Source organism: Trachypithecus francoisi, unplaced genomic scaffold (assembly GCF_009764315.1).
Source record: "Trachypithecus francoisi isolate TF-2019V2 unplaced genomic scaffold, Tfra_2.0 Lachesis_group0, whole genome shotgun sequence".
In the NCBI taxonomy this organism is placed as follows: domain Eukaryota; kingdom Metazoa; phylum Chordata; class Mammalia; order Primates; family Cercopithecidae; genus Trachypithecus; species Trachypithecus francoisi.
The window spans coordinates 194,883,172-194,911,085 of record NW_022681453.1 but is presented as its reverse complement, the minus strand read 5'-3'; the positions used below and the strand labels follow the sequence as shown (position 1 = coordinate 194,911,085).

At 50.9% G+C, this 27,914-nt stretch overlaps 1 protein-coding gene and 2 long non-coding RNA genes across 3 annotated transcripts; 1 reads left to right on the top strand and 2 right to left on the bottom strand.

Annotated features, from left to right (window-relative positions):
• Positions 1-382: 382 nt before the first annotated feature.
• Positions 383-25,011, bottom strand: PIGZ (phosphatidylinositol glycan anchor biosynthesis class Z). Its single transcript, XM_033213157.1, has 3 exons — positions 24,344-25,011; positions 8,372-8,582; positions 383-2,726 (listed from the first exon to the last, which is right to left on the bottom strand). The coding sequence occupies exons 1-3, from the start codon at positions 24,803-24,805 to the stop codon at positions 1,198-1,200; spliced, it is 2,202 nt and encodes a 733-aa protein (XP_033069048.1). The 5' UTR covers positions 24,806-25,011; the 3' UTR covers positions 383-1,197.
• On the bottom strand, positions 17,872-24,334 carry LOC117084449. Its single transcript, XR_004437461.1, has 3 exons — positions 20,558-24,334; positions 20,370-20,374; positions 17,872-17,905 (listed from the first exon to the last, which is right to left on the bottom strand). It is a non-coding gene; the product is annotated as an uncharacterized LOC117084449 (long non-coding RNA).
• Positions 25,012-25,549: 538 nt separating the features above from the next.
• On the top strand, positions 25,550-26,529 carry LOC117084450. The gene is made up of 2 exons (XR_004437462.1): positions 25,550-25,791; positions 26,193-26,529. It is a non-coding gene; the product is annotated as an uncharacterized LOC117084450 (long non-coding RNA).
• Positions 26,530-27,914: the final 1,385 nt, after the last annotated feature.

Sequence of the window (27,914 nt, the reverse complement as noted above, 5' to 3'; positions counted from 1 at the left end):
TTTTTTTTTTTTTTTTTTCCCCAAGACCGTCTTGCTGTGTCTCCCAGGCTGGAGTGCAATGGCGCGATCTCGGCTCACTGCAACCTCCGCCTCCTGGGTTCAAGCAATTCTCCTGCCTCAGCCTCCTGAGTAGCTGGGATTACAGGTGCCCTACCACCACACCCAGCTAATTTTTGTATTTTTAGTAGAGACGGGGTTTCACCATGTTGGCCAGGCTGGTCTCAACTCCTGACCTTGAGATCTGCCCGCCTTGGCCTCTCAAAGTACTGGGATTACAGGTGTGAGCCACCACGCCCAGTCAGGAGAATGACTCTTAAGGACAAGGTGCAGAAATGGCTGGAGAGTTTCCCACCACCTCTCAGGAACAGGAGTAAAAGAAAGCAGGGAGAAAATCTCCAGGTGCTATTATATATTTCCAACATTACTTGTCTGCACAATAACCAAACACTGAGACAGCAGGCATCAGAGCACCATGAAGTACAACACAACTCCCACTTCCATGCTTACAGAGCTTTGTGAGAGCTGTGCCTGTCGAGGCAGGGGACGTATACTGTGGAGTCCAGGAATGACACGATGTTAGCTGGCAGACACCTCAAGGATCCTCTGATCCCAACAGACTGGGAAGTGGGGTGGGTGAGTGGAAGGGGCTTTCTCAAGATCACACAGCGAGGGGGTGACAGACCAAGGGGCTAGAAGTTGGGTCCCCTGGATCTGGGCCACCTGTTCTCTATACTTCATCACACTGACTTCCACATTCTTTGGATAGGCAGATCGGTCTCAGGAAGCCAGAGGTGGTCGTGACAGCAAGGGCAAGGCATCATGGGAAGTTTGGGAGTGGTCACTGGGGAATGTCACTAGCAGTTCATTCTTTTCTCCCAACCAGGTACTATTACATATTTCAAACATCACAGTGGCTGGAAGCAGTAGGGCAGGAGCCGACAGGTGTCATCACTTACACCTGGTTCTTTGGGGACCTTGACATCAAGACTGACAGGTCAGATCTTTGGTCTCAGGGAGAGGAGTGCCAGCTCACCCAGAAGGCAGAACAGCTAACAGCCGTGCCCAGGAGAGGCAGCAGTGGGAGTCGTGAAGGAGAACCTGCGTCCTGTCCCGGCGCCCCAGCCCAGCTACCCAAGTAGAAGGTGGGGCAGCAACTTCTGTGGCTGAGTCGTGGGCAGTGGGCGCTCTGTCACATTGTCAGGTTTCTTCCCCCAATTCCACGATGTGAAGACTGAGGTGGTCCCTCCAAGCCCCACTCAGCAAGGAGGACAGGGCTGGTGGATCCTCCAGGGTTAGATGGGGAAATACAAGTGTTTCATTCTTGAAGGGGAAGCTGCACTTCTCCACCGCAGGCCTGGTGGTGCCAGGGGTCACCACAAAGAGGCGGCAGAGCCATGGCCCACCAGCCACTTGGCAGGCTGGTTGTCTGGTAAAGCTTTTCAGGGCTTGGCACAGGACCCAGTCCTCAGTCCCACCCATGTCCACCACCTCCACTGGCGCCCCCAGGCCTGGGAGGTGGAGGAGGTGCCGGGGGGGCATGTAGGTGTGAGTGAAGAGGAGTGTGTAGTGGGTGGGTGCAGTTGGGAGCACAGGGGCATGGACCACCTGCTCCAGGTACTCCAGGCCAGGCACCAGGCCCCCCTGATGCAGGCAGCCAAAGAAGAAGGCACCGAGGGCATTGAAGAGGACCACGGTGCCCTTCCAAGGCACAGGTTGGGTCTGTGGACTACAAAGCAGGACTAGGGGCACCAGGAGGGGAATGAGGAACCGAGCCTCCTGGTGGCTAAAGGCAGACAGCAGGACCAGGGGCATGAAGTAGAGGAGAAGGAGATAGGACCTGGGGCTGGACAGCAGGCTCCGGGCACCCAGTGCCCTCAGGAGGCCCATTTGTAAAGAGGCCTGGAGGCCAGCTTGCAGCTGTTGCCATGCGGCCTGCAGGGCCTGGGCATGCAGCACCCCAAAGAGCAGGAAGCCGTTGACTGCTAGGTGAGTGAGCCGCACATGCGTGCCATGCCTCGCCAGGTTTTGGGGATTCAGGTTGTAGTGCAAGAAGTTGACAGGTGTAAGGACAAGGGTCCTGGATGTAGCGGGGCTGGAGAAATACCAGCTGTCCATGGCCACAAACACCGCTGCTGTGAGAGCCGCCCCAGGGAGCAGCACTAGGGCCTCCCGGGTCAGGGACTTCAAGCCAGGGTTGGTGGCTCCACGAGTGCCCCAGAGGTAGAGAGGGACCACAGCAAAGGCCAGAAAGGTGGGCCGGTTGAAGAAGCCAGCAGTCACAATGCCTCCAAGAAGCCAGCTGTGCCACCATGGACCTGGCACAGGCTCCTTGCGTGTAGGGCCCCACATTACATGGGGGGATACCAGCACCAGCAGCCATGCGAAGAGGAGTCCCTCAATGGTGTTGGAGAAGGTCCTTGTGTAGAAGACCAGGGTGACATAGGAACCAGAGAGCAGGGCCAGGGCGTTCCAGCGATCCGCCCCCAACAGCGGGGCCAGGTGGTACACCACCCCGTCCAGAGCAAAGGAAAGGGCAGCAAGGAGGAGCCGCGGCCCCACCAGCAGTGCATAGCTACTCACCAGGCCAGGCCACGGCCCCAGCTCTCCCCAGAGCCTGAGCAGCCAGAAGGTAGAGCCGGACGTCAGCAGGGGGAAGACCACTGTGCGGCAGGGGCTGCTGGAGTAAAACTCCCAGGGCCGGGTGGCCTGCACGCCCAGGATGTCCTCTGCAGAGAAGGAGAGGCAGAGCTGAGCCAGTACCAAGCTCAGGGATGTAGTGGACAAAATTCTAGGATGGCACCCACATTTCCACCCCTTGGTGTGTGTGTGCATAATCCCTGGGACTATGCCCAGGATGGATTTTTCCCTCCCTCCCTGCCTTCCTTCCCTCTCTCCCTCCTTCCTTCCCTTCCCTTTCTTTCCTTCCCTTCCCTTCCTCCCCTTCCCGTTCCTTCCTTTCCCTTTCTTCCCTTCCTTCCCTTCCTCCCTTCCTTGCTGGGTCTCTGTCACCCAGGCTGGAGTGCAGTGGCGAGATCATTGCTCTTGCTATGTTACTGAGGCTGATCTCAGACTCCTGACTTCAAGCCATTCTTCCACCTCAGCCTCTTAACGTGCTGGGATTACAGGTTTGAGCCGCTGCACCTGACCCCCAGGGTGGAATGGACTCCTGTGATTAGGTTACGTCATACAGGAGCACTGACTGTAAAACAGGGAGACTATGCGGTAGGCCGGACCTAATCACGACAATCTTTTAATAACAGAGTTTTCACCAGCTGGATGCAGAGGGAGCAGTCAGATTCAAAGCATGAGAAGGATTTGACATGCCACTGCTGGCTTAAAGATGGAAGAGGCCTGGCTGGGCGCGGTGGCTCAAGCCTGTAATCCCAGCACTTTGGGAGGCCGAGACGGGCGGATCACGAGGTCAGGAGATCGAGACCATCCTGGCTAACACAGTGAAACCCCATCTCTACTAAAAAATACAAAAAACTAGCCGGGCATGGTGGCGGGCGCCTGTAGTCCCAGCTACTCGGGAGGCTGAGGCAGGAGAATGGCGTAAACCCGGGAGGCGGAGCTTGCAGTGAGCTGAGGTCCGGCCACTGCACTCCAGCCTGGGCGACACAGCGAGACTCCATCTCAAAAAAAAAAAAAAGATGGAAGAGGCCATTGGCTAGGAATGTGGGTAGCCTCTGGAAGCTAAGAGCAAGGAAACCGCACCATAGGTTCCACAGCAGAAATGAACTAGATTCTGCTAGAATTAGAGAGCTTCCAGACAGGAACTCAGCCCAGTCCACACGCTGATGTCCACCTTGTGAGCAGAGAGCCCAGGCCGCACTTATGATCGTGAACTCACGAATGGGTGCAGTTTTAAGCTGCTGGGATTTTGATGATTTGTCACGCAGCAGCAGAAACAAGTGCAGGGGAGCTCAGAGGGCAGAGGGCAGGAGGTACCTCCCTGGGGGATGAGGCGGCTGTGTGTCCTGGGAAGAGTGTGTGGGAGGCGGGCAGGTGGGGGGAGGCCTAACCTGTACTCAGGGTTCCAGGATCTCAAAAATCAGAGTCAGAGCCTCATCTCTGATGATTGTTATCAGGAGATGAGGGGAGACAAGAGGGGGAGGGGGTGAGCCATTGGGGTTATGTCAGAGGTGATTTATGTTTAGTTTTATGATACTTCATTTTTTTTTTTTTTTTTTTAGACTCTCACTCAGTCGCCCAGGCTGGAGTGCAGTGGCACTATCTCGGCTCACTGCAACCTCCACCTCTTGGGTTTAAGCGATTCTCCTTCCTCAGCCTCCTGAGTAGCTGGAATTACAGGCGCCTGCCACTGCACCTGGATGATTTTTGTATTTTCATTAGAGATGGGGTTTTACCATGTTGGCCAGGCTGGTCTCGAACCCCTGACCTCAAATGATCCACCCGCCTCAGCCTCCTAAAGTGCTGGGATTACAGGGCTGAGCCACTGTGCCCTGCCTATGATACTTAAATTTTTTATAAGAAGAATATATCCAAGTAGTACTTACATAATTTAAGAAATACTTGCTGCCTGGTCTGTAACCTGTGGCCCACCGTCCCAGAGTTCTGAGGGGTGGGGGTGAGGGAGCAGCTCCAGACCAGAGCTCTGAGGGGTGGGGGTGAGGGAGCAGCTCCAGACCAGAGCTCTGAGGGGTGGGGGTGAGGGAGCAGCTCCAGACCAGAGCTCTGAGGGATGGGGGTGAGGGAGCAGCTCCAGACCAGAGCTCTGAGGGATGGGGGTGAGGGAGCAGCTCCAGACCAGAGCTCTGAGGGGTGGGGGTGAGGGAGCAGCTCCAGACCAGAGCTCTGAGGGGTGGGGGTGAGGGAGCAGCTCCAGACCAGAGCTCTGAGGGGTGGGGGTGAGGGAGCAGCTCCACTCCAAGCCTCATTGTTCACAGCGTCTCCTGCTTGATCACCTGCTGGCTGTTTCAAGCTGATTATACAGCCTGGGGATCATTCGGGCTCTTTGGTTCTGCTACTTATTTCTCCAGCCTTTCAGCTGTTTTATCTGTCTATGTTAGATGGTGAAAGGGAAGCAAAATCCAGGATCAAATCTATCTGGGTGTTTTTCTGGTTAAAAAAAAAAAAACATGTGAGGGAAAGAAGATAAGCCTTTTAACTAAAAAACAAATTCACTTGTTGAGCCCTGTGGCAAAGAAAGCTGGTGCCTCCAAAATACCTATTCCCTTCTCCTTCCTTAGACTCTTTTTTTTTTTTTTTTTTTTTTTGAGACAGAGTCTCACTTTGTCACCCAGGCTGGAGTGCAGTGGCACAATCTCAGCTCACTGCAAGCTCCGCCTCCTGAGTTCAAGCGATTCTCCTGCCTCAGCCTCCCAAGTAGCTGGGATTACAGGCACCTGCCACCACGCCCAGCTAATTTTTTGTATTTTTAATAGAGATGGGATTTTATCATGTTGGCCAGACTGGTCTCAAACTCCTGACCTCAGGTGATTCCTCTGCCTCGGCCTCCCACAGTGCTGGGATTACCGGTGAGAGCCTCTACATCTGAACCCTTTGGCTCTTTAGCTGGGCACTTGGTCAGATAGAAAGACTATAAATTTTAGCTTCCTTAGCAGCTAGGTGTGGTCTCATGATACATTCTGCCCAGTGTGATAGAAATGGGCAAATAGCATGCGACCTTCAAAATATGACCTTAAAGAAAGAATTTATGCCTTCTCCTTTGTTGGCTGGAAAGACTGCGTGTGGACTTGATGGCTGGAGCTCAAGCAGCTGTCTTGAACCATGAGGATGAAGCCACATGCCCATCACATCTGAAAAGCCTCAAGGCCTTTGGGTGAGATGGCATGGGCAAGGCAACTATCCTCAACTATACCACCTAACAGGCAACTGAGTGTCCCAGGTCTGGGTTCCCTCACCTCTCACTTCAATCTACAGACGTTTCATCATCTCAGATCACAGCCCTATTGAAGCTCTTGCCAAACACAGGGGAAGCCCAGCTGTAAAAGTGTTCAGCTGGGAAGCCCAACACAGCTCTCATTCTCACCAACAACACAGCTCTCATTCTCACCAACGACACAGCTCTCATTCCCACCAACGACACAGCTCTCATTCTCACCAACGACACAGCTCTCATTCTCACCAACGACACAGCTCTCATTCTCACCAGCGACACAGCTCTCATTCTCACCAACGACACAGCTCTCATTCCCACCAACACAGCTCTCATTCTCACCAACGACACAGCTGTCATTCTCACCAACACAGCTCTCATTCCCACAAACACAGCTCTCATTCCCACAAACACAGCTCTCATTCCCACCAACGACACAGCTCTCATTCTCACCAACACAGCTCTCATTCTCACCAACGACACAGCTCTCATTCTCACCAACACAGCTCTCATTCCCACAAACACAGCTCTCATTCTCACCAACACAGCTCTCATTCTCACCAACAACACAGCTCTCATTCTCACCAACACAGCTCTCATTCTCACCAACGACACAGCTCTCATTCTCACCAACACAGCTCTCATTCTCACCAACGACACAGCTCTCATTCTCACCAACGACACAGCTCTCATTCTCACCAACACAGCTCTCATTCTCACCAACGACACAGCAGTCATTCTCACCAAGACACAGCTCTCATTCTCACCAGCACAGCTCTCATTCTCACCAACAACACAGCTCTCATTCCCACCAACGACACAGCTCTCATTCCCACCACCGACACAGCTCTCATTCCCACCACCGACACAGCTCTCATTCCCACCAGCGACACAACTGTCATTCCCACCAACGACACAGCTCTCATTCCCACCAACACAGCTCTCATTCTCACCAGCACAGCTCTCATTCTCACCAATAACACAGCTCTCATTCTCACCAACGACACAGCTCTCATTCCCATCGACACAGCTCTCATTCCCACCAACACAGCTCTCATTCCCACCGACACAGCTCTCATTCCCACCGACACAGCTCTCATTCCCACCGACACAGCTCTCATTCCCACCGACACAGCTCTCATTCCCACCGACACAGCTCTCATTCCCACCAACGACACAGCTCTCATTCCCACCAACGACACAGCTCTCATTCCCACCAACACAGCTCTCATTCTCACCAGCACAGCTCTCATTCTCACCAATAACACAGCTCTCATTCTCACCGACACAGCTCTCATTCCCATCGACACAGCTCTCATTCCCACCAACACAGCTCTCATTCCCACCGACACAGCTCTCATTCCCACCGACACAGCTCTCATTCCCACCGACACAGCTCTCATTCCCACCGACACAGCTCTCATTCCCACCGACACAGCTCTCATTCCCACCAACGACACAGCTCTCATTCCCACCAACGACACAGCTCTCATTCCCACCAACGACACAGCTCTCATTCTCACCAACACAGCTCTCATTCCCACCAACACAGCTCTCATTCCCACCAACACAGCTCTGTTTCTCACCAAACACAGCTCTCATTCCCACCAACACAGCTCTCATTCTCACCAACACAGCTCTCATTCCCACCAACGACACAGCTCTCATTCTTACCAACGACACAGCTCTCATTCCCACCAACGACACAGCTGTCATTCTCACCAACGACACAGCTCTCATTCTCACCAACACAGCTCTTATTCCCACCAACAACACAGCTCTGATTCTCACCAAACACAGCTCTCATTCCCACCAACACAGCTCTCATTCTCACCAACGATACAGCTCTCATTCTCACCAACACAGCTCTCATTGTCACCAACACAGCTCTCATTCTCACCAATGACACAGCTCTCATTCCCACCAACACAGCTCTCATTCTCACCAACACAGCTCTCATTCCCACCAACACAGCTCTCATTCTCACCAACACAGCTCTCATTCCCACCAACACAGCTCTCATTCTCACCAATGACACAGCTCTCATTCCCACCAACACAGCTCTCATTCTCACCAACACAGCTCTCATTCTCACCAACGACACAGCTCTCATTCTCACCGGCACAGCTCTCATTCTTACCAACGACACAGCTCTCATTCCCACCGACGACACAGCTCTCACTCCCACCAACAACACAGCTCTCATTCTCACCAACGACACAGCTCTCATTCTCTCTCATTCTCGGTAACCTGTATGGTTTGTCCAAGCAGGCGTACGTTAAAGAGACTGGTGGTTTCTTAGCATCACCCAGATGGTCAGCGTCACCACTCGGGAAGGAGATATGAAGTCCCCACGTCCAAGTTCTTACCCTAGAGAGACAGGCTGCTGCTCTGCTTGTGGATTTACTACTCATCTGCACAGACATGCTACTCCCTCCCCACAAAGTCTCCCGTCAGCTTCTCAGCCAGACTCTGCTGCAACTTGTCTCAGCCACACATGTGGAGTTTTACCTGCCATCACCTCAGGTGACTGGAAGAACTCATCTGGGTGCACATAGCCCGTCTGCGGAAGGAGACACCACAGCACTCGGAGCAGGCCGAGGCCACCCCAAAGCACCCTGACTGCCATCTTCAGATCCAGTTGTTGCCAACACACCGGGCCCAAAACCTGGAATGATGTCCCAGCTGCTACAGATGCCACGCTGGATCCGCAGATCTGCATCTGTTGAGGAAAGCACTTGTTGGTTATCACGATGTAAATTATAATATATCCAACTGTCTGAACAAACTCAAAATGGATCTGTCATTTAATAAAAATGACAATAATAATAATAGCTACTTTATACTAAATGCCCACTGACTGCCAGGCACTTGACATGCATATTTCATTGAATCCTTTCCACAGCCTGGGGCAGTGGGTCTTGGTATCCCTGATTTACAGATGGGAATGGAGGCCTCTGGTGAGTAACTCGGTTACTTGCTGACCATATTTGCTAAGGAGTCTGATGCTTAATTTTATGTGTCCACTTGACGGGGCTAAGAGATACCCAGATAGCCGCTAGAACATTATTTCTAGCAGTGTCTAGAAGGATATTTCAGGAAGAGATTAGCCTTTGTTTTTTTGGTTTGTTTGTTTGTTTTGAGATGAAGTCTTGCTCTGTCACCCAGGCTGGAGTGCAGTGGCTCACTGCAACCTCCACCTCCTGGGTTCAAGTGATTCTCTGCCTCAGCCTCCTGAGGACCTGGGATTATAGGCACGTGCCACCACGCCCGGCTAATTTTTGTATTTTTAGTAGAGATGGGGTTTCACCATGTTGGTCAGGCTGATCTCAAACTCCTGACTTCATGATCCGCCCACTTTAGCCTCCCAAAGTCCTGGGATTACAGGCGTGAGCCACCGCGCCCGGCTGAGATTAACCTTTGAATTGACAGACTAAGTGAAGATCAGCTGCACCAGCGTGGGTGGGCATGATCCAACCCATTGAGGGTCTGAATAAAACAAAAACATCGAGGAAGGGTGAATCTGCACTCTCTTCAGCTGGGAGTCTGGCAGTCTTCTCCTGCCCTCAGACAGCAGTCCTCCTGGTTCTTGGGCCTTCAGACTCTGTGTCTCACACCAGTGCCCCACAACCCACCTCCCCGAATCAGGTTCTCAGGCAGTCAGACTAGGACTGGGAGTTACACTGCAGGCTCCTCTGTTTCTAAGGCTCCCGACCCAGACCGAATTAAATCACCAGCTTTCCTGGTCCTCCAGCTTGCAGGTGTCAGATTGTGGGACTTCACTAGCCCCCATAATTGCATGACCCAATTTTCATAGTAAATGATACAGCCAATTCCCTATTATTTCTGTTTCTCTGGAGAACCCTGACTTATACAGGGTCTAATTATGACATTTGCTCAATGTGACATTTGCAAGAAGGATTAGGGTACCCAACAAATCTGGGTCTTGCCGTCCCATCCTGATCACCAGCTCCTATCCACTTTCCTGATAGGGGACAGAAGTAGTAGCTCCGTTGGTCAGTTTTGCAGTGTTCTAGGAGTCATTCCTGGGGATTCAGCCTACAGCTTGATCACTCAGCACTTCCAAAGGTTTTGTAAGCAGCTAATTCCCTATATTAACTCCTTTTTGCATAAAACATTTAGTTGTTTGCAAACAACAGCAACAAAAACAGTGCAAGCTGGCTTCAACAATTCATCATGTTGCCAGGCGTGGTGGTACACCCCTGTAGTCCCGGCTACTTGGGAGGCAGAGGCAGGAGGATTGCTTGACCCCAGGAGTTGAAGGTCAGCCTGGCAACACAGTGAGACCCCCAGCTCTTAAAAGAAAAAGCAGGAAACAATTCATCATGTCACATAAAAAAACAGCCAGGCTTGGTACTGCCAGGGTCCCTTGCCACTTCTCAGGTCAGCCTTAATGCTGCCTTTCTCTTCGTGTGGACATAATCCTGAGTTCCAGCCATCCCATCCAGACATGCCAACACTGAGAAGTGTCTGTATTTTTGAGGCTGTCTCTTTTTAAAACAGGTTTATTGAAATATAATTAATATACCATACAACTCATTTAAAGTGTACAATTCAGTGGTTTTTGGTATATTCGTAGGCAGATGCAACCATCACCACAGTCAATTTTAGAAATTTTCATCACTCAAGAAAAACCCCATATCCTTTAATTCTGTCAATTTTAGTTCATTTGTGAAGCTGTATTATTATATTTGTAGAAGTTTATAATTGTTATGCCTTATTGGAAAATTGAATATCTTATCATTATATAGTTATCTTTTAATCTCTAGTTCTGTTTTGTCTTAAAATGTATTTTGCCTGATATTAATTTGTTATACACACTTTTTGGAAATTTAGTATTTACCTGGTACATAATTTTCCACCCTTTTCGTTTCTATTATTTTTTTTTTTTTTTTATTTTTTCCAGATAGTCTCGCTCTGTTGCCCAGGCTGGAGTGCAGTGGTGTGATCTTGGCTCACTGCAACCTCTGCCTCCCAGGTTCAAGCAATTCTCCTGCCTCAGCCTCCCAAGTAGCTGGGACTACAGGCGCCTGCCACCATGGCTGCCTAATTTTTGTATTTTTAGGAGAGACAGGGTTTTGCCATGTTGGCCGTGCTGGTCTCGAACTCCTGACCTCAGATGATCTGCCCACCTCGGCCTCCCAAAATGCTAGAATTGCAGATGTGAACCACTGCACCTGACCAATTTAGTGTTATTATTGATACATTTATTTCTACCATCTTATTTTGTGTTTACTTTTCTTGTTTTTTTAATGGTTTTTTTTGGTCCTTTCTTGCCTTCTTTTGGAATAATTTTTCTTCTCTTTTCCCTCTAACAGTTTGGAAGTTACATATACTCAGTTTCCAATATGCTATAAAATGCCATATATTATTTAATATTTTAGTAGTTAGCATACTATGTTATGTGTCTTCACTATGATTCTGGGTGCACATTTCTTTTTATGTATTATAGTCGAAAATTTTTTGGCTTCTCAAACCTGTGGATTAGGACCCTTTGTCATTTATAGAAAGTAGTCCATTAGACTGTATGCTGCTGATAAAGACATACCCGAAACTGGGCAATTTATAAAGAAAAAGAGGTTTAATGGACTCACAGTTCCACGTGGCTGGGGAGGCCTCACAATCATGGTGGAAGGCAAAGGCACATCTTACATGGCAGCAGGCAAAAAGCAAATGAGAAGCAAACGAATGAGAAGCAAGCAAAGGGGGTTTCTCCTTATAAAACCATCAGATCTTGTGAGACGTATTCACTATCATGAGAACAGTAGGAGGGAAACCACCACCATAATTCAATCAACCTCCACCAGGTCCCTCCCACAACACGTGGGAATTATGGGAGCTGTAATTCAAGATGAGATTTGAGTGAAGACACAGCCAAACCATATCATAGACCTTCTCAGTCTATCTTCCATGTCTCTTTAAGTTCTATTTCATATTTTCCATATCTTTAGCTCTCTTGGCTATATGTCGGGTAAGTTCTGTTCTATCTTCCATGTCTCTAATCATTTCAGCTGTATCTAGATGTGAAACCTGTCTCTTGAGTTTTAAATTTCAGTTGTTATATTTTTCATTTCTACAAGTTGTTTGTTTTTTTCCACATCTGCTTGCTCTTTTGTGATATTTTCAAGACTCTTTTATTTATTAAATGATATCAAACATACTTGTTGGATATACTAGGTTTGATAACTCCAGCATCTAAAGTCTGGGTCTGAATCTGCTGTCTTGTTTCTGCTGGATCTCACTCATAGTGCCCTGTTTATTTGTATATTTAGTGAATTATTTTATTTAGGGGCTGCTCATTTTCTTTGGAATATTACTATGAGAATTCTTTGAGGTCAGGGATGAAGGCAAATTTCTGAGTTCCACTTGAAAGGATTTACACTTGCTTCTCTCAGGTAACTGTGGGCATTACAAGCCTAGGACCATTTCTAATCAAATTTTTGGCTCCAGGTTTGTGTGTGTGTGTGTGTGTGTGTGTGTGTGTGTGTTTGCTTATCTTTTAGGAAGGGGGATAGTGCCTGGTCATGTAAATTCATGAGGGCAGGCTCACGATTACAAATTCTGAAAGGAGATACCCCACCCCCAGCTCAATTTGATTAGCATCAGGATCCAACAAGGGCAGTTTTCCTTTCAGTCCCGTAGGGATGGAATAATTTTTTTCTTTCATTTTTTTTTTTCCAAGACAGAGTCTTGCTCTGTCACCCAGGCTAGAGTACAGTGGCGTGATCTTGGCTCACTGCAACCTCTGCCTCCCGGGTTCAAGCAATTCTCCTGCCTCAGCCTCCCGAGTAGCTGGGATTACAGGCGCCCACCACCATGCCCGGCTAATTTTGTATTTTTAGTAGAGACAGGGTTTCACCATGTTGGCCAGGCTGGTCTCGAACTCCTGAGCCACCTCGAACTCCTGAGGCATGAGCCACTGTGCGTGGCCAAATTTATTTCTTAGGCCACCCTTATGTTGGAACATGGCCCTCTAGAGTCACAGTTTGAGGGGAGTCTCCTGTTAGGCTTCCCTCTTGGTGGGCAGTAGGCTTTATCTTCCGTCCTGCTAGTCCCGAGAAGCAGGACCAAGTTCTGAAAACCTAATTTGCATAACCCAAGTTTGAGGGTATCTACCAAAATAGTTTTTTGTTTCCCAGCCTTTACAGTACAGTAAGACACCCTAAAAGGAGATAGGAATAGTGGAAGGGGTCCCTGCTGTCAAATGGCAAGCAATGTAGGGGCCTGAAGTGGCCAGTGGTTTCATAATGAGGAAGCCAAGGAGGCTCTCAAATTCACAGTTTTGTATGTGTCCTCAAGTCCCAATCTGGCTCCTGCGCTTTGCACACCTCTCTAAGTCCCTGTCGTCATGCCCAAGTATTACTTATGTTTTATTAGCCTTACCTACTATTTTATCCAGCATTTTAGTTATTTTCAGCACTTTATTCTTTTTATAATTCAAGGACAACTTTCCACTTGTGTCTCGTTTGACAACCTTTATTATTTTTTTTCTAGTCATAAACATAATACAAGATTGTTGTAGAAAAGTAAAAAGTGCAATAAGCCAAAAGGGAAAACAGAAATTGCATGCAGTTCCTATAACTCAAGAAAACACTGTTAGGCCGGGCGCGGTGGCTCACGCCTGTAATCCCAGCACTGTGGGAGGCCAAGGCCAGTGGATCACCTGAGGTCAGGAGTTCCAGACCAGCCTGGCAAACATGGTGAAACCCCATCTCTACTAAAAATACAAAAATAAGCTGGGCGTGGTGGTGGGTGCCTGTAATCCCAGCTACTCGGGAGGTTGAGGCAAGAGAATCGCTTGAACCCGGGAGGCGGAGTTTGCAGTGAGCCAAGATCGCGCCAGTGCACTCCAGCCTGAGGGACAAGAGTGAGACTTCATCAAAAAGAAAAACAAAAAACAAAAAACAAACAAAAAAAAACACGTTAACATTTTGATATATGATTTTCTTGGAAAATTAGGATTATATTTGTTTATTCTTATAGATGTACACTTTGGCATAATGTTGGCATAAGAAATAGTCATGTTGAGAGTTAAGACAAGGATTGAGAAAAGCTAAATTAGTTTAAGCCGTGTCAAGTTATTCTCAAGGAAGTCCTATATTTAAGGGACAGCCTCGGTCAGTGGATCTTTCTAGTCATGATTTGGGGAAGGGGGCAGGAAACATAAGGGGACTGTGTTGCAATCACAGCAGTGCTTTTTTAGGATGTGTCTCAAAACTACTTTGGGGGAACTTGTATATCTCCACAACTGCTGAAGGCGTCAGCCAAGGGTGAGTGGGGATGGAGGATGCTATGCCTAGGTCTCTGAGCTGGGCTCCAGAAGAACTGATGGCAGGCTGTTCCTCAGCGTATGGGAGGGTGGGAAAGTTGGCCTCATGACTTCCGCTATGGAGCAAGCCAGTCTCATGGGCATGTGGCCTTCGATAGCACGGCTCTGCTGTCCTCTGTCTCACCCTCTCCCGCTCTTATTTTGCCCACCAGTTACTACACACCCTGCCCAAGCCTGTGCCATTCCCTGGAGCTGCTCCATATCAGTAGTGTAGCTTTGCAACACTGAAATTGAGTTTTGTCTCTATAAGGGATGTCTGACAATTCAGGGAGTATTTTCAATGTATCGATTATATATTTGTAAATGGAAGGGGATCATACAATGTTTGCTTTAAAATGTGCTTTGTCACTTAGCAAAATATGACCATCTTTCCACACATCATGAGCATCCCCTCCCACCAGCTGCAAGTTCTCCTTCCATCATGCATCTACTCCCTCCCTCTATTCTCTTTGGTTGACACCTTCCTTTCCATCAATAAACAGGTTTCTCTCTCTACCATTCTTAGAAAAACAACCAACCAAAACTCCCCTGAAACTGTGTTCCCCTCTTTCTACTGCCTTTCTCTCCTCCTCCCTTCACAGGGATCCTCAAACCATCTGCATTCACTGAATGCACTCCTTGCTTTTTAATTTCAATTTTTTTTAGAGAGGGGGCTCTTGCCTCCTTGGCTTCCTCATTATCAAAACCACTGGCCACTTCAGGCCCCCACACTGCCTGCCATTTGACAGCAGGGATCCTTTCCACTATTCCTAGCTCCTTCTAGGGTGTCTTACTGTACTTTGAAGGGTAGGAAACAAAAAGCTACATTTTGTAGATACTCTTGAAGTTGGGTTATGCAAATTAGGTTTTCAGAATTTAGAAAGCAGATGTGAGACAGGCCATATTTTTTGCAGTTTTTTTTTTGTTTTGTTTTCCCCTGGGAAACAAGATCGTTGAAGACATGGGGTGTTCCTGCATCAGCTTTCCACTATCCAGTCCCCGCTTTGTGGGAATGGAGGACACAACTACAGTTATGGTGGCCACAGTGCTGTGTTACGGAACCCAGCTAAGTTCTACAGGTGGCTTTTCAGTAGCCTGACTGTTACAGGAGTGGTCGCTCCTCTGTGGAGTTACTTCTGGGTGTTCAGAGAGTTTTTCCTAGAGGCACAAATAGAGATCATTTTTCAGTGTACTAAATAATTTTTACTGCCTATTTTGCTGTATCAAATTCCTTTTCTGCTGACTTCTATTTCTTGTACTGAACCTTCACCATTTGGTGTCAGAAGTGGCTGCGGCCAATAGGCCCTTAAGGATGACAATATTCATTTGCTAAAAGATAACAACGGCTGGGTGTGGTGGCTCACGCTTTTAATCCCGGCATTTTGGGAGGCCGACGGGGTTGGATCACCTGAGGTCAAGAGTTTGAGACCAGCCTGGCCAACATGGTGAAACCCTGTCTCTACTAAAAATACAAAAAATAGCCAGGCGTAGGGGCGGGTGCCTGTAACCCCAGCTACTCAGGAGGCTGAGGCAGAATTGCTTGAACCTGGGAAACAGAGGTTGCAGTGAGCTGAGATCGCGCCACTGCACTCCATCCTGGGTGATACAGCATGACTCTCTCAAAAAAAAAAAAGGAAAAAGAAGAAAGAAAGAAAGAAAGAAAAAAAAAAGAAAGAAAGAAAAAAAAAAGAAAGAAAGAAAGAAAGAAAAACTATCCACCTATCCTTTATGCCCAGAAAGAAAAAAATCTTTCAAGAACAAAGACAAAACAAAGATATTTTCAAGAAAACCAAAACTGAAAGGTCTTCACAAGCAGACCTTCAGAAAATTATAAAGAACATATATCAGGCAGAAGGAATAATGGTTCCAGATACAAGATCTGAGACAGAAGTAGGAATAAAGAGCAAAGAAGTTGGTCATTAAATGAGAGACATCTGGAAGGTGGAAGTCAAATAAATACCATCGTCCTGCTGCTTTGACTGTTTTCTTCTAGCAAGTAAGGTATAGGAGATGGATACAGTTTCTGAAGTAGTATTCCATGGTTTTTTTTTTTTTTTTGAGACGGAGTCTCGCTCTGTCGCCCAGGCTGGAGTGCAGTGGCCGGATCTCAGCTCACTGCAAGCTCTGCCTCCCGGGTTCATGCCATTCTCCTGCCTCAGCCTCCCGAGTAGCTGGGACTACAGGCGCCCGCCATCTCGCCCGGCTAGTTTTTTGTATTTTTTTTAGTAGAGATGGGGTTTCACTGTGTTAGCCAGGATGGTCTCGATCTCCTGACCTCGTGATCCGCCCGTCTCGGCCTCCCAAAGTGCTGGGATTACAGGCTTGAGCCACCGCGCTCGGCCATATTCCATGTTTATTCACCGGCTTCGTTGGGTACTGTTGACAGGCGGCTGTCGTGGTTTGGCAATGGCTTTCCAACCCTGAGTCATAAATAAAGTGCTGTGCTCTTGAATGTAATAGTTCCAGTGTTGGTCTCCTGAGTCCCCACTTTCCTGATAGGGGACAGAAGTAGTAGCTCTGTTGGTCAGTTTTGCAGTGTTCTAGGAGTCATCCTGGGGATTCAGCCTACAGCTTGATCACTCAGCACTTCCAAAGGTTTTGTAAGCAGCTAATTCCCTATATTAACTCCTTTTTGCATAAAACATTTAGTTGTTTGCAAACAACAGCAACAAAAACAGTGCAAGCTGGCTTCAACAATTCATCATGTTGCCAGGCATGGTGGTGCACCCCTGTAGTCCCGGCTACTTGGGAGGCAGAGGCAGGAGGATTGCTTGACCCCAGGAGTTGAAGGTCAGCCTGGCAACACAGTGAGACCCCCAGCTCTTAAAAGAAAAAGCAGGAAACAATTCATCATGTCACATAAAAAAACAGCCAGGCTTGGTACTGCCAGGGTCCCTTGCCGCTTCTCAGGTCAGCCTTGATGCTGCCTTTCTCTTCGTGTGGACATAATCCTGAGTTCCAGCCATCCCATCCAGACATGCCAACACTGAGAAGTGTCTGTATTTTTGAGGCTGTCTCTTTTTAAAACAGGTTTATTGAAATATAATTAATATACCATACAACTCATTTAAAGTGTACAATTCAGTGGTTTTTGGTATATTCGTAGGCAGGTGCAACCATCACCACAGTCAATTTTAGAAATTTTCATCACTCAAGAAGAACCCCATTATCCTTTATTTATCACCTCCTATCCTCGTCCACCACCCCAGACTCTGGAAACCACTAATCTACTTTCTGTCTCTATCGAGTTCCCTATCTCAACTTCCATTTGAATGAAATCATAAGCTCTGTGTGGGGAAAAGAAAGAGAGATCAGACTGTTACTGTGTCTACGTAGAAAAAGGAAGACATAAGAAACTGCATTTTGATCTGTACTAAGAAAAATTATTCAGCTTTGAAATGCTGTTAATCTGTAACCGTAACCCCAACCCTGTGCTCGCAGAAACATGTGCTGTATTGACTCAAGGTTTAATGGATTTAGGGCCGTGCAGGACGTGCTTTGTTACAAATGTGTCTGCAGGCAGCATGCTTGGTAAAAGTCATCACCATTCTCCATTCTCAATTAACCAGGGACACAGTGCACTGCGGAAGGCCACAGGGACCTCTGCCCAAGAAAGCCTGGGTATTGTCCAGGTCCCCCGACTGAGAGAGCCTGAGATACGGCCTTGTGGGAAGGGAAAGACTTTACAGTCCCCCAGTCCGACACCCATAAAGGGTCTGTGCTGAGGAGGATGAGTGCAAGAGGGAGGCCTCTTTACAGTTGAGATAAGAGGAAAGCATCTGTCTCCTGCACATCCCTGGGAATGGAATGTCTTGGTGTAAAACCTGATCTTACATTCTATTTACTGTTAGGAGAAAACCGCCCTATGGCTGGAGATGAGACATGCTGGCGGCAATACTGCTCTTTACTGCACTAAGATGTTTACATAAAGTTAAACATTGGCCGGGCGCGGTGGCTCAAGCCTGTAATCCCAGCACTTTGGGAGGCCGAGACGGGCGGATCACGAGTTCAGGAGATCGAGACCATCCTGGCGAACACGGTGAAACCCCGTCTCTACTAAAAATTACAAAAACTAGCCGGGCCAGGTGGCGGGCGCCTGTAGTCCCAGCTACTCAGGAGGCTGAGGCAGGAGAATGGCGTAAACCCGGGAGGCGGAGCCACTGCACTCCAGTCCGGGCGACAGAGCGAGACTCCGCCTCAAAAAAAAAAAAAAAAAAAGTTAAACATCAATCTAGCCTACGTTCACATCTGGGCACAGCACCTTTCCTTAAACTTATTTATGACACAGAGTCTTCGGTTCACATGTTTTCCTGCTGACCCTCTCCCCACCATTACCCTATACACCTGCCACGTCCCCCTCACCGAGATAGTAGAGCTAGTGATCAATAAAGAATGAGGGAACTCGGCCGGGCGCGGTGGCTCACACCTGTAATCCCAGCACTTTGGGAGGCCAAGGCGGGCGGATCACAAGGTCAGGAGATCGAGACCATCCTGGCTAACACGGTGAAACCTCGTCTCTACTAAAAATACAAAAAAAAATTAGCCAGGTGTGGTGGCGGGAGCCTGTAGTCCCAGCTACTCGGGAGGCTGAGGCAGGAGAATGGCAGGAACCCGGGAGGTGGAGCTTGCCGGGAGCCGAGATCTGGCCACTGCACTCCAGCCTGAGCGACACAGCGAGACTCCGTCTCAAAAAAAAAAAAAAAGAATGAGGGAACTCAGAGACCAGTGCCGGTGCAGGCCCTCACTTGCTGAGCGCCGTTCCCCTGGGCCCACTTTTCTTCCTCTATACTTTGTCTCTGTCTTTTTTCTTTTCTCAGTCTCTTGTCTCCACCTTGTGAGAAATACCCACAGGTGTGGAGGGGCAGGCCCCCTTCAGTCTGTAGGCCTTTGTGGCTGGCTTCTTTCACTTAGCAGAATGTTTTCATGGTTCATCCGTGTTGTAGCAGGTATCAGTACATCCTTACTTTTTATGGCCAAGTGCTATCCCATTGTATGGATATACCACATTTTGTGTGCCCGTTCATCTATTGATGAACCTCTGAGTTTTTTCATGTTTTGGCTATATTGTAAACAGTGCTACTATAAACTTTTGTGCACAAGTTTATTCATGGACATATGTCTTCATTTCTCTTGGTATATATCTAGGAGTAAAGTCCCTGCATCCTATGGTAACTCTATGTTTAATCACTTGGGGAAACTTCCAGGTTGTTTTCCAAAGTGGCTGTATCATTTTACCTTCCCACCAGAAATGTATGACGGTTCTGACCAACACTTGCTATCTGACTTTTGGATTCCAGCCATCTCAGTCGGTGTGAAGTGGTATCTCATTGTGGTTTTGATTTGCACCTGCATTTCTTTTTAAGATCAAGGAAATCTTTTCCGGAAGTTCCCCAGCAGACTTTCTATCAAGTGCTGTTGAACAGAACTGCATCAAGTACACGTTCCCAAACCAGTCACTGGCAAGGAAAATGAGATTACTGATGAAGACTCACCTCCTGGGTTGGTGCTGGGACTGTGGGAGCGCACCCTGACAACAGGTTCTGTTAGGAAGGAGGAATGAGGCAGAGGATCAGCTGTGTGGCTGCTACACGTGGCTTCCACGGGCTCTCACAGCTTTCCTCCTCTTCTGGCCATTTGTTCTTAGGCTCTTTTTCCTCTGTCCACTCCTTAAATGTCAATGCTTCTGGTCTTCAATGTCCTCCATGTATACTCTTTTTGGATCATCTCATTTATTCTCATGGTTTCCATTTCTACTTGATGCCTTCTGAAATTGCTTCTTTTCTGAGCTTCAGATTTACTGATAATAATAAGGAATAGTATAACAATAATAATAGCACTACCATTTTTTAATTTTTTTGAGATGGAGTCTTGCTTATTGCCCAGGCTAGGTGCAGTGGCACAATCTCGGCTCGCTGCAACATTTGTCTCCCAGGTTCAAGCAATTCTTCTGCCTCAGCCTCCCGAGTAGCTGGGACTACAGGAATGTGCCACCATGCCTGGATAATTTTTGTATTTTGAGTAGAGATGGGGTTTCACCATCTTGGCCCGGCTGGTCTCAAACTCCTACCTCATGATCTGCCTGCCTCGGCCTCCCAAGGTGCTGGGATTACAGACGTGAGCCACCGCACCCAGCCTAGCACTGCCATTTATTAGATACATATTACCTTCCAGGCTCTGTACCTTATCTTATTTAATTATCACAACAAGTCTATAACGCTATCCTTTTTTTTTTTTTTTTTTTTTTTTAAGACAGGGTCTCACTCTATCACCCAGGCTGGAGCACAGTGGTGTGATCTCAGCTCACTGCAACCTCTGCCTCCCAGGCTTTAGTAATCCTCCCACCTCAGCCTCTATAAACCTATTCTTACCCCTGTTATACAGACAAATGAACAGGCTTTTTGCAAAAGGTAATGCAACTAATAAGTTGGTGAAGCTGGAAGTTGGACCCAGTCTGCTTGACTCCAGTGCCCTGCTCCACTGCCTGTTAGGCTTCTGTACCTACTCTAAACACAGGGCAGCCCAACAGAACTCATCACCTTCCCTGGAACAAGCCCTGTCCCCATGCTCCCTGCAGCAATGAGGGAACTACCATGTATTAGTGTCCCAAACCCCTGGCACCAATTTACTGCGTTAATCCATTCTCACATTGCTCTAAAGATCTGCCCAAGACTGGATGAGGTTTAATTGACTCCCATTCTACATTGCTGGGGAGGTTTCAGGAAACTGACAGTCATAGTGGAGGGGAAGCAGGCACCTTCTTCACAAGGTGGCAGGAGTGAGTGTGAGTGGAGGAAATGATGGATGCTTATGTAACCATCAGATCTCATGAGAACTCCCTCACTATCATGAGAACAGCATGGGGGAAACCGCCCCATGATCTGATCCCCTCCCACCAGGTCTCTCTCCCACAGCACGTGAGGATTACAATTCAAGATGAGATTGGGGCGGGGACACAAAGCCTAACCAGTCATACCATTTGCCCAATTAAGTCCAGAATCCCATGGACTATCTCCCTCCTCCGCTGTCCCTTTGCTATGTAATGCAAACATTGCTTGCTAATTATTCCTTGAACCCAGTTCTTGTTCCTCATTCTCCACTGTCATTATCTGAGTCCAGGTATGCTGTGACTGGTGTGCATGTGCCTGGCATTTCTCAGCCTTAGGGGCGGCTGGCTGTGCAGAATCTTCAGATGGCTGGGGCCCCTGGGTTTGTTGTTCCCATCTGCGAACAGCCCCCTCCTTTGTTAACCAGTGTGTCATACAACAGCAGTCATTTTGTGTATGAATAATGAGGGAGATGTTAAGAAGCGTGACCTGGAGTAGACTGCACCGCCACCCACCTCTCCACTTTCCCTCTCACTGCATCCTTCCTCCTGACTGCAGCAGAGAGAGGTTGAATCACTCCCTTGTGAGAAACTACTGGGTGGGGGGCCATCCCCTCACCACCCTCAGGACCAGGTCCACATTCCTTACTGTGGCTGACAAGGCCCTCCACGGCTTCCAGTGTCCCCTTCCCACCTCCACTCATGTGTCTGTGAGTAGCATTTGGTGCTCCAGAAACATCACACCTTTCTGCAGCCTTCTCCTCTATTCTGTGCTGTTTCTCACCCCAGTTTCTTGGCTCATATGGTTTCACTTGTTTAATATGCTAATAACATGGAGGTTAAGACCGGCGGTGGCATCAAGTAACCTGGTTCAAGTCCTTGCTCTGTCACTTGTTCATGGTGAAAGCACTCAATCTCCTTGAACCCCAATTTATACCTCAAATGTAAACCAGTACCTATATCAGGGCTGTTGTGAAGATCAAATGAAGAAAATACGCAGATATAAGTGGTTGCTTTCTTTATCCATTTTGCTTAACTGCCCTAACCCCCAAGAAGCCTTCTTCCCTAACCCTCCTTCTGAAGGACCCTATGCAAAACTCTGCAGGCGCCATGCATTGACAGTTGTCTGATAATTTCTCTGCCCTGCTTGGCTGAGGTCTCCCAGGCATGGAATCCCTTTGAGATTCATCTCAGGCCCTCGAGTCCAGCCTGGGCGGGCCCACTATGGCCTATCTGTCAAGGTCAGAGCAGGAGGTCTTCCGGAGAAGGTGGCAGCACACTGGGGCATCGACCATAACACTAACAAACGCGGAAGCTCTAGGGAAGGACACTCGCCCGCTGGAGGCTCTCCAGTCTGAGGCCCCACTGGAGGAGCTTTCCATGTGGCTGCTTCTCGCCTTTTATCCCAGGGGGCGGAGCCAACGCCAAGCGTGGCAATGACTCACCTTAACCTCATCAGGATGCAGCCTGCTCATTCATCCATTCATTCATCCATCCATTCATTCATTCAGAGGGATCTATCAGGGTGCCGGTCGGGCGGCGCGGGTCCAAATCCTGCATCTCCAGCAGCCTCCTAGGGGTCGGTCCTCGGGAGGGCTCATAAGTGGAAGGCTTTAGAATGAAGGGACAGGGCCGAGTCCTGGACTGTGGGGAAAGAGGAGCGAAGGTTGACAACCACGCCAACAGGGGCATCCCGCGCGCGTGTGGGAGAATGTGTAGGGCAAGCAGCAGGGAGAGACCATCTCGGAGACAGGGGAACAGCCAAGCAGAAACCACTGTGCTGGGCGCGGGGGAGGCCGGGAAAGACAGCACATCTGTGGGGCGGGAGGAGAGGAGGGAGGGAAGGGAGTAGAAACACTGCTCCCGCCGGCCGCGGGTGATGGGGACACATGTCCAGCTCACTGAGTCCGAGGGCCTGGGCCCGCTTTTGGTGCCCCATGTTTCTCCGGCGCCCAGTTGTGTGTGCAGAACCATGTCTGCTCCAGGGAGAGCAGTGAAGGAGCACCGTCCGGAATGGCAGAGCCATCGCGTGTGGCTCATTCCAAGAAAGGTCCCTACCTTCATCTATAAACTTCCTAACAAAGCTGCTGGGTCACGGCTTACGGGAGAGGGCGGCGGGCCCAAGGTTCGGCCCCTTTCTCTGAATCTGGCATTTGGAGCAGGCTTCGGGAAAAGCCGGGCCCCTGTGCAACCACCAAAGGCTGCTTCTCCCACCCTCAGGGCTAGGATCTTGTTCCAGTCCTCCAGTCCTCGGGGTCTACTCCAGGGTAAGAGTGGCTCTCCAGAGTACATTTGCCTTTCGGTGCTGCATTGCATCCTCACTTTGACCCTGAGGGCTGCAGTAAGCCCTGGAGGGTGCTCCACCTTCAAGCATGGGAAGATCTGATGCTGGCCGCCTTCTTCCTCCGGTTGCCTGAAAGGGCCCGTGTTTCTCCTTTGCTTCACAGAGAACGCAACACACAACATTAAACACACATAAAGACAGTGAAAGAGAGCAAGGCATCTTCATCAAGGAGGGCGCACCATTTAACAATCCGCGACCTTGCAGTGCGCCTCTGCAAAGTGGGGACTCCGCTCTGTAGCAGGAGATGGGGGTGTTGAGGATTTAGAAAGTGGCTCCCAGTTTTCCGAGGCAAAGGTGTCTGGGGCTGACGAATGACTTTTGAGAAGGAATGATGAGAAATGTCCTCATTACAGAATTTTCCCGGCCACACTGTGAGTCCCAGGCAAAGGCCCCATGACCACCAACCGGAGCGCTGGGTGCTCCCTGGCAGGGTCGCCTTTGCCTTGTCCGCGCCCCCACGCCACCCTGGGCCAGGAGGCCATCCTCTCATCCTGGGAGTGCTGGCCTGGCCCGAAGTGCAGCCCCCAAGGCCGGGAGCCGAGATTCTTCTCGGCTTCGGGCTCAGCGCTTTGCAGCGTCGCGTGGTTCCTGTTTCGTGCCTGGGGGGACTAAGACCCAGTGCGGTTATGGGCCTCCCTGAGAACACCCGCCGCTAGCAGAAGCGGATTCAACCCCAGCCTCAACCTGGGCCCAGACCCGTGCTCTGGAGTGGGGTTTACCCACGGCTGCCCTTCCTGGGCAAATGTCACCGCTGCCCCCGTCCCCCTCGGTCCGGGGAGGGTCAGTGCTCGGAGCCAGCGGACCCCGGCCTAGGGACAGGTGCCCGCGAGAACGTGGGGGCGGCCCCCAGCTCCCCTGCCCTCCTCCCTAGAGGCTGGGCCTGCTGGTTTCCCGGCTGCGCGCAAGGTGGGAACGGAGCCGACTGTGGTCCGCTCGCCCTCCCCGCACCCGCTGCTCTGGGGCCGCTGGGGCTGCGCACCGACTCACCCGCGCGGCCTCCGGGCTGCGCCTGCAGCGCTGGCGGCGTCCTGCCGGGCGAGGGCCGGGGTCCCAGGCGGCCCCGGAGGCGGCGGGACCGGAGCGCGGAGGGGAGGCCGTGGGAGCGGCCGGGCGCGCCTCAGCCGCGCGGAGACTGGGGCCGCCGCCGCCCGCATCCGGCCGGCCGGGAGGGAGGAGCAGCGCGGGCGGGGCCCAGTGTACGTCCCCGCGCTCCGGCCCGGCCTGGCCCCGCGGTACCGGGGCGAGCTGGGGCCACGCTGGGGAGGATCCTGGGGGCGCCGCTGTCCCTCGGGCCGGGCAACGCCAGGCGCGGACGGGTCTCGCCCCGCCGCGCTCGGGCTCCCTCCCTGGCAGCCGCTCCTCGGCGAGCCGCGCCTGGGAACAGCCTTTCAGCGCCAGGGGCTCCTGAACCAAAACCCAGGCCGCACTTCTCCTGTTCGAAATGGCCATTTCGCGGTTCTCCGTGGCGGGGAGCTCCGCCGCCGCCGCCCCGCTTCCACGCGCGGACCGGGAGTGCGGCCCACGGTCTTGCTTCGTGGCCCGAAACGCCTCACAATGGAGTCATTCATGACAAGTGACTCGGGGCACAGGGAGGCGGGTGTGGGGTATTCCCAGGCCTGACGGGAGAGTGAAGTCGCAAGGAGGCTGAGAGAACAGCCGCGACCCCTGCAGGACGCCGACCTGGGCCCGCGCCCGCAGGCGCCGCTCCGATTGCGCCTGAGAGCCGCGTCCGCGGGGAGGGGTCGGCGTCGGCGTCGGCGCGCGGGGCAGGCGCGGCGGTTCCCGCTCCTCAGCCTGTGCCTGTGGGGCCGGCGGGCTGGTCGCGTGGGGGAGCCTCGTGTAACCCGGGCATCCAGGCACTCGGTGGGCCCCGAGCCTTCGTGGAGGCGCCCGGGGAGCGGCACAGCGAGGCTGACTGGACTTGACAGGCCACGCTGCGCCGGGGAGCAGGCTCGGGTGACCGGGCGCGGGCCGTACTGCCCCCCGCGTTCCGCAGGCGGGGACAGGCGACCGGCCGTAGGGGGCTGCAGGGAGGCCGCCGCGTGGACCGACAGCCACGGCCCAGGAGCCAGACTCCCTCCTGGGATGGGGCGCCAGGTCCCCGGGAGCTGCGGCGCCACGACGCGCGGGCACCCGTGTCCTACCCGGTGGCCTCGCCGCTGCGGGCTGCGCAGGGGGAAGACCGCACCCCGGGGCCCCTCACCACGCAGGGGGAAGAGCGCGCCCCGCGGCCCCGCAGCGTGAGCTTCCCGCCGGCCCGACGCTGCCCCCTGGCGGGAGAGCGCTGCAGGAGCCCTGGCGAGGCCGAGCCGCAGGGCCAGACCTCCCCGCCGGCCTCCGACCCCGACGCCGCTTCCCAGGGTCGGGAGCCAGATCGCCCTCTATGCCCCATAGCAACCCTCACATTAAAAACGACGAGTTTATTGAGATATGAGGTATGATATACATACGATAAATACCAGAACATTTAAGTACAGTACATGGAACTATACAGTTCTATGAATTTTTTTCTGTTTTTTTTTTTTTTTTTTTGAGACGGAGTCTCACTCTGTCGCCCAGGCTGGAGTGCAGTGGCCGGATCTCAGCTCACTGCAAGCTCCGCCTCCCGGGTTTATGCCATTCTCTCGCCTCAGCCTCCCGAGTAGCTGGGACTACAGGCGCCCGCCACCTCGCCCGGCTAGTTTTTTTTTTGTATTTTTTTAGTAGAGACGGGGTTTCACCATGTTAGCCAGGATGGTCTCGATCTCCTGACCTCGTGATCCACCCGTCTCGGCCTCCCAAAGTGCTGGGATTACAGGCTTGAGCCACCGCGCCCGGCCTTTCTGTTATGTTTTAGAGACAGAGCCTGTGTCGCCCAGGCTGGAGTGCAGTGGCACGATCTGGGCTCACTGCAGCCTTGAACTTCTGGGCTCCGGCGATCCTCCTGCCTCAGCCTCCCGAGTAGCTGGGACCACAGGCCCCGCCACCATGCCCGGCTCTGTTCCATGACTTTTGACACATGAAACCACCAGGCTAGCCTCCCCCCAGCATAAGAAGTCCTCTCCTCCCGAAAGTACCCTCCTGCCCCTTTGCAGCTAATCCTTCACCTTCCTTGGACCCTGGCTGCAGACAATGCTCATCTGATTTCTGTCACTGCCCTTTGCCTTTGTCAGAATTGCATACAAGGAGAACCATTCACTGTGTGGTCTTTTGTGCCTGGCTTTCTTCGCTTAGCACAATGCAGCTGAGAGTCACCCATGTGGCATGCGTGTGTTGTATTTTCCTCTGCCTTGGTCTTGAGGCCTCCCTGGAGAGCCGCTGTAAAGGCCAACTGTGCCCTGACAGGGCTCCTGGGATTTGGTCGTGGGTGTTTGCAGTGGGCCTTTCATGGAGCACCTCTGTATCCTGGCTGACCTGTGACCAGGTGTCCCTCTCCCAGGAGACGTATTTATCCTGGCAGATCCCCTTGTGGTTCTTGTCTGACCTGTATCTACTTTATTCCTAGCAAGATAGCTGCTGTCTAGGAAAAGCCCTGACCAGGGAAAACGTTAGATTTGAGCGTCTCAGTCAGGGACGACACACAGCAGGCAACACAACGAAACACAGGAACTAACAGAAGCGGTCTATTACTTACAGACCCACAGGGGAAGAGGCACACTGACGGCCATCGGGAAGGTCTTCGAGACACTGTACACAATCATCATTGCGGGGAGCCAGAGAGAGATGGACCTGTGCGCTGAGGCTTTTATTGGAACCCAGGGCATTACTCAAGCAGTTTTCCAAGGGGTGCTCTAATTGGTTCACCGGGAGCCAGCAGACTGGAGTCCTGTGGAGCCACCTTGTGACTTAGGAGTGGTCACTGGGGCATATCTGCATAATCCATGCAGGGTGTGGGCGTCAGTGGGGTGAGTCTAGTAGGTTGTATGTATCTGTCCCATAGGGAGGCAGTTCCCAGGAGGTGGCTACATAGGACCAGATATCTGGATGGAATGTGTTGAGGAACTGGGAGGAGGCAGAGAGCTGGAAACTGTATCCAAGGTGACTAAGCCATGCTTCTAGTATGAAATTGTTAACCCTATACTCAAAATGGATACTGAAGCAACCTAAAATTTCGAGTATTTACTAGAGTGTGTATCAAGTTCCCTCCTTATCACTAGTGAGTAATATTCCATTGTATGGATATGCCACAGGCTGTTTGTCCATTTGGACATTGATGGATGGACTAAAGCTGGCCAAGCTGGGCTGGTGGGGAGGCCCCCTCTCAGGGTCCCAAAGGAGGATGCGGAGGTTGTTGTTGGATATCTGGGTTTCCAGTTTGAAGGCATTGCAAATAAAACTGACTTGAGCCTTCCTAGAAAGGTTTTGGGATATACATGTTTCATTCCTCTTGGGTAAAAACACCTGGAAGTAGGTGGGATGGCTTGGTTGCATGGTGAGTCTTTTTTTTTTTTTTGAGATGGAGTCTCACTCTGTGGCCCAGGCTGGAGTGCAGTGGCACAATCTCAGCTCACTGTAACCTCCACCTCCTGGGTTTAAGCGATTCTCCTGCCTCAGCCTCTTGAGTAGCTGGGATTACAGG

What these genes read in the sequence shown, in the direction of transcription:
- PIGZ (XM_033213157.1), bottom strand. Translation starts at nt 24,805, where the DNA reads ATGGCCATTTCGAACAGGAGAAGTGCGGCCTGGGTTTTGGTTCAGGAG. An exon ending in GCAGCCCGGAGGCCGCGCGG is followed by an intron (nt 8,583 to 24,343) that starts GTGAGTCGGTGC and finishes TTTCCTCAACAG; the next exon opens with ATGCAGATCTGCGGATCCAG. An exon ending in GTCACCTGAGGTGATGGCAG is followed by an intron (nt 2,727 to 8,371) that starts GTAAAACTCCAC and finishes CCTTCTCTGCAG; the next exon opens with AGGACATCCTGGGCGTGCAG.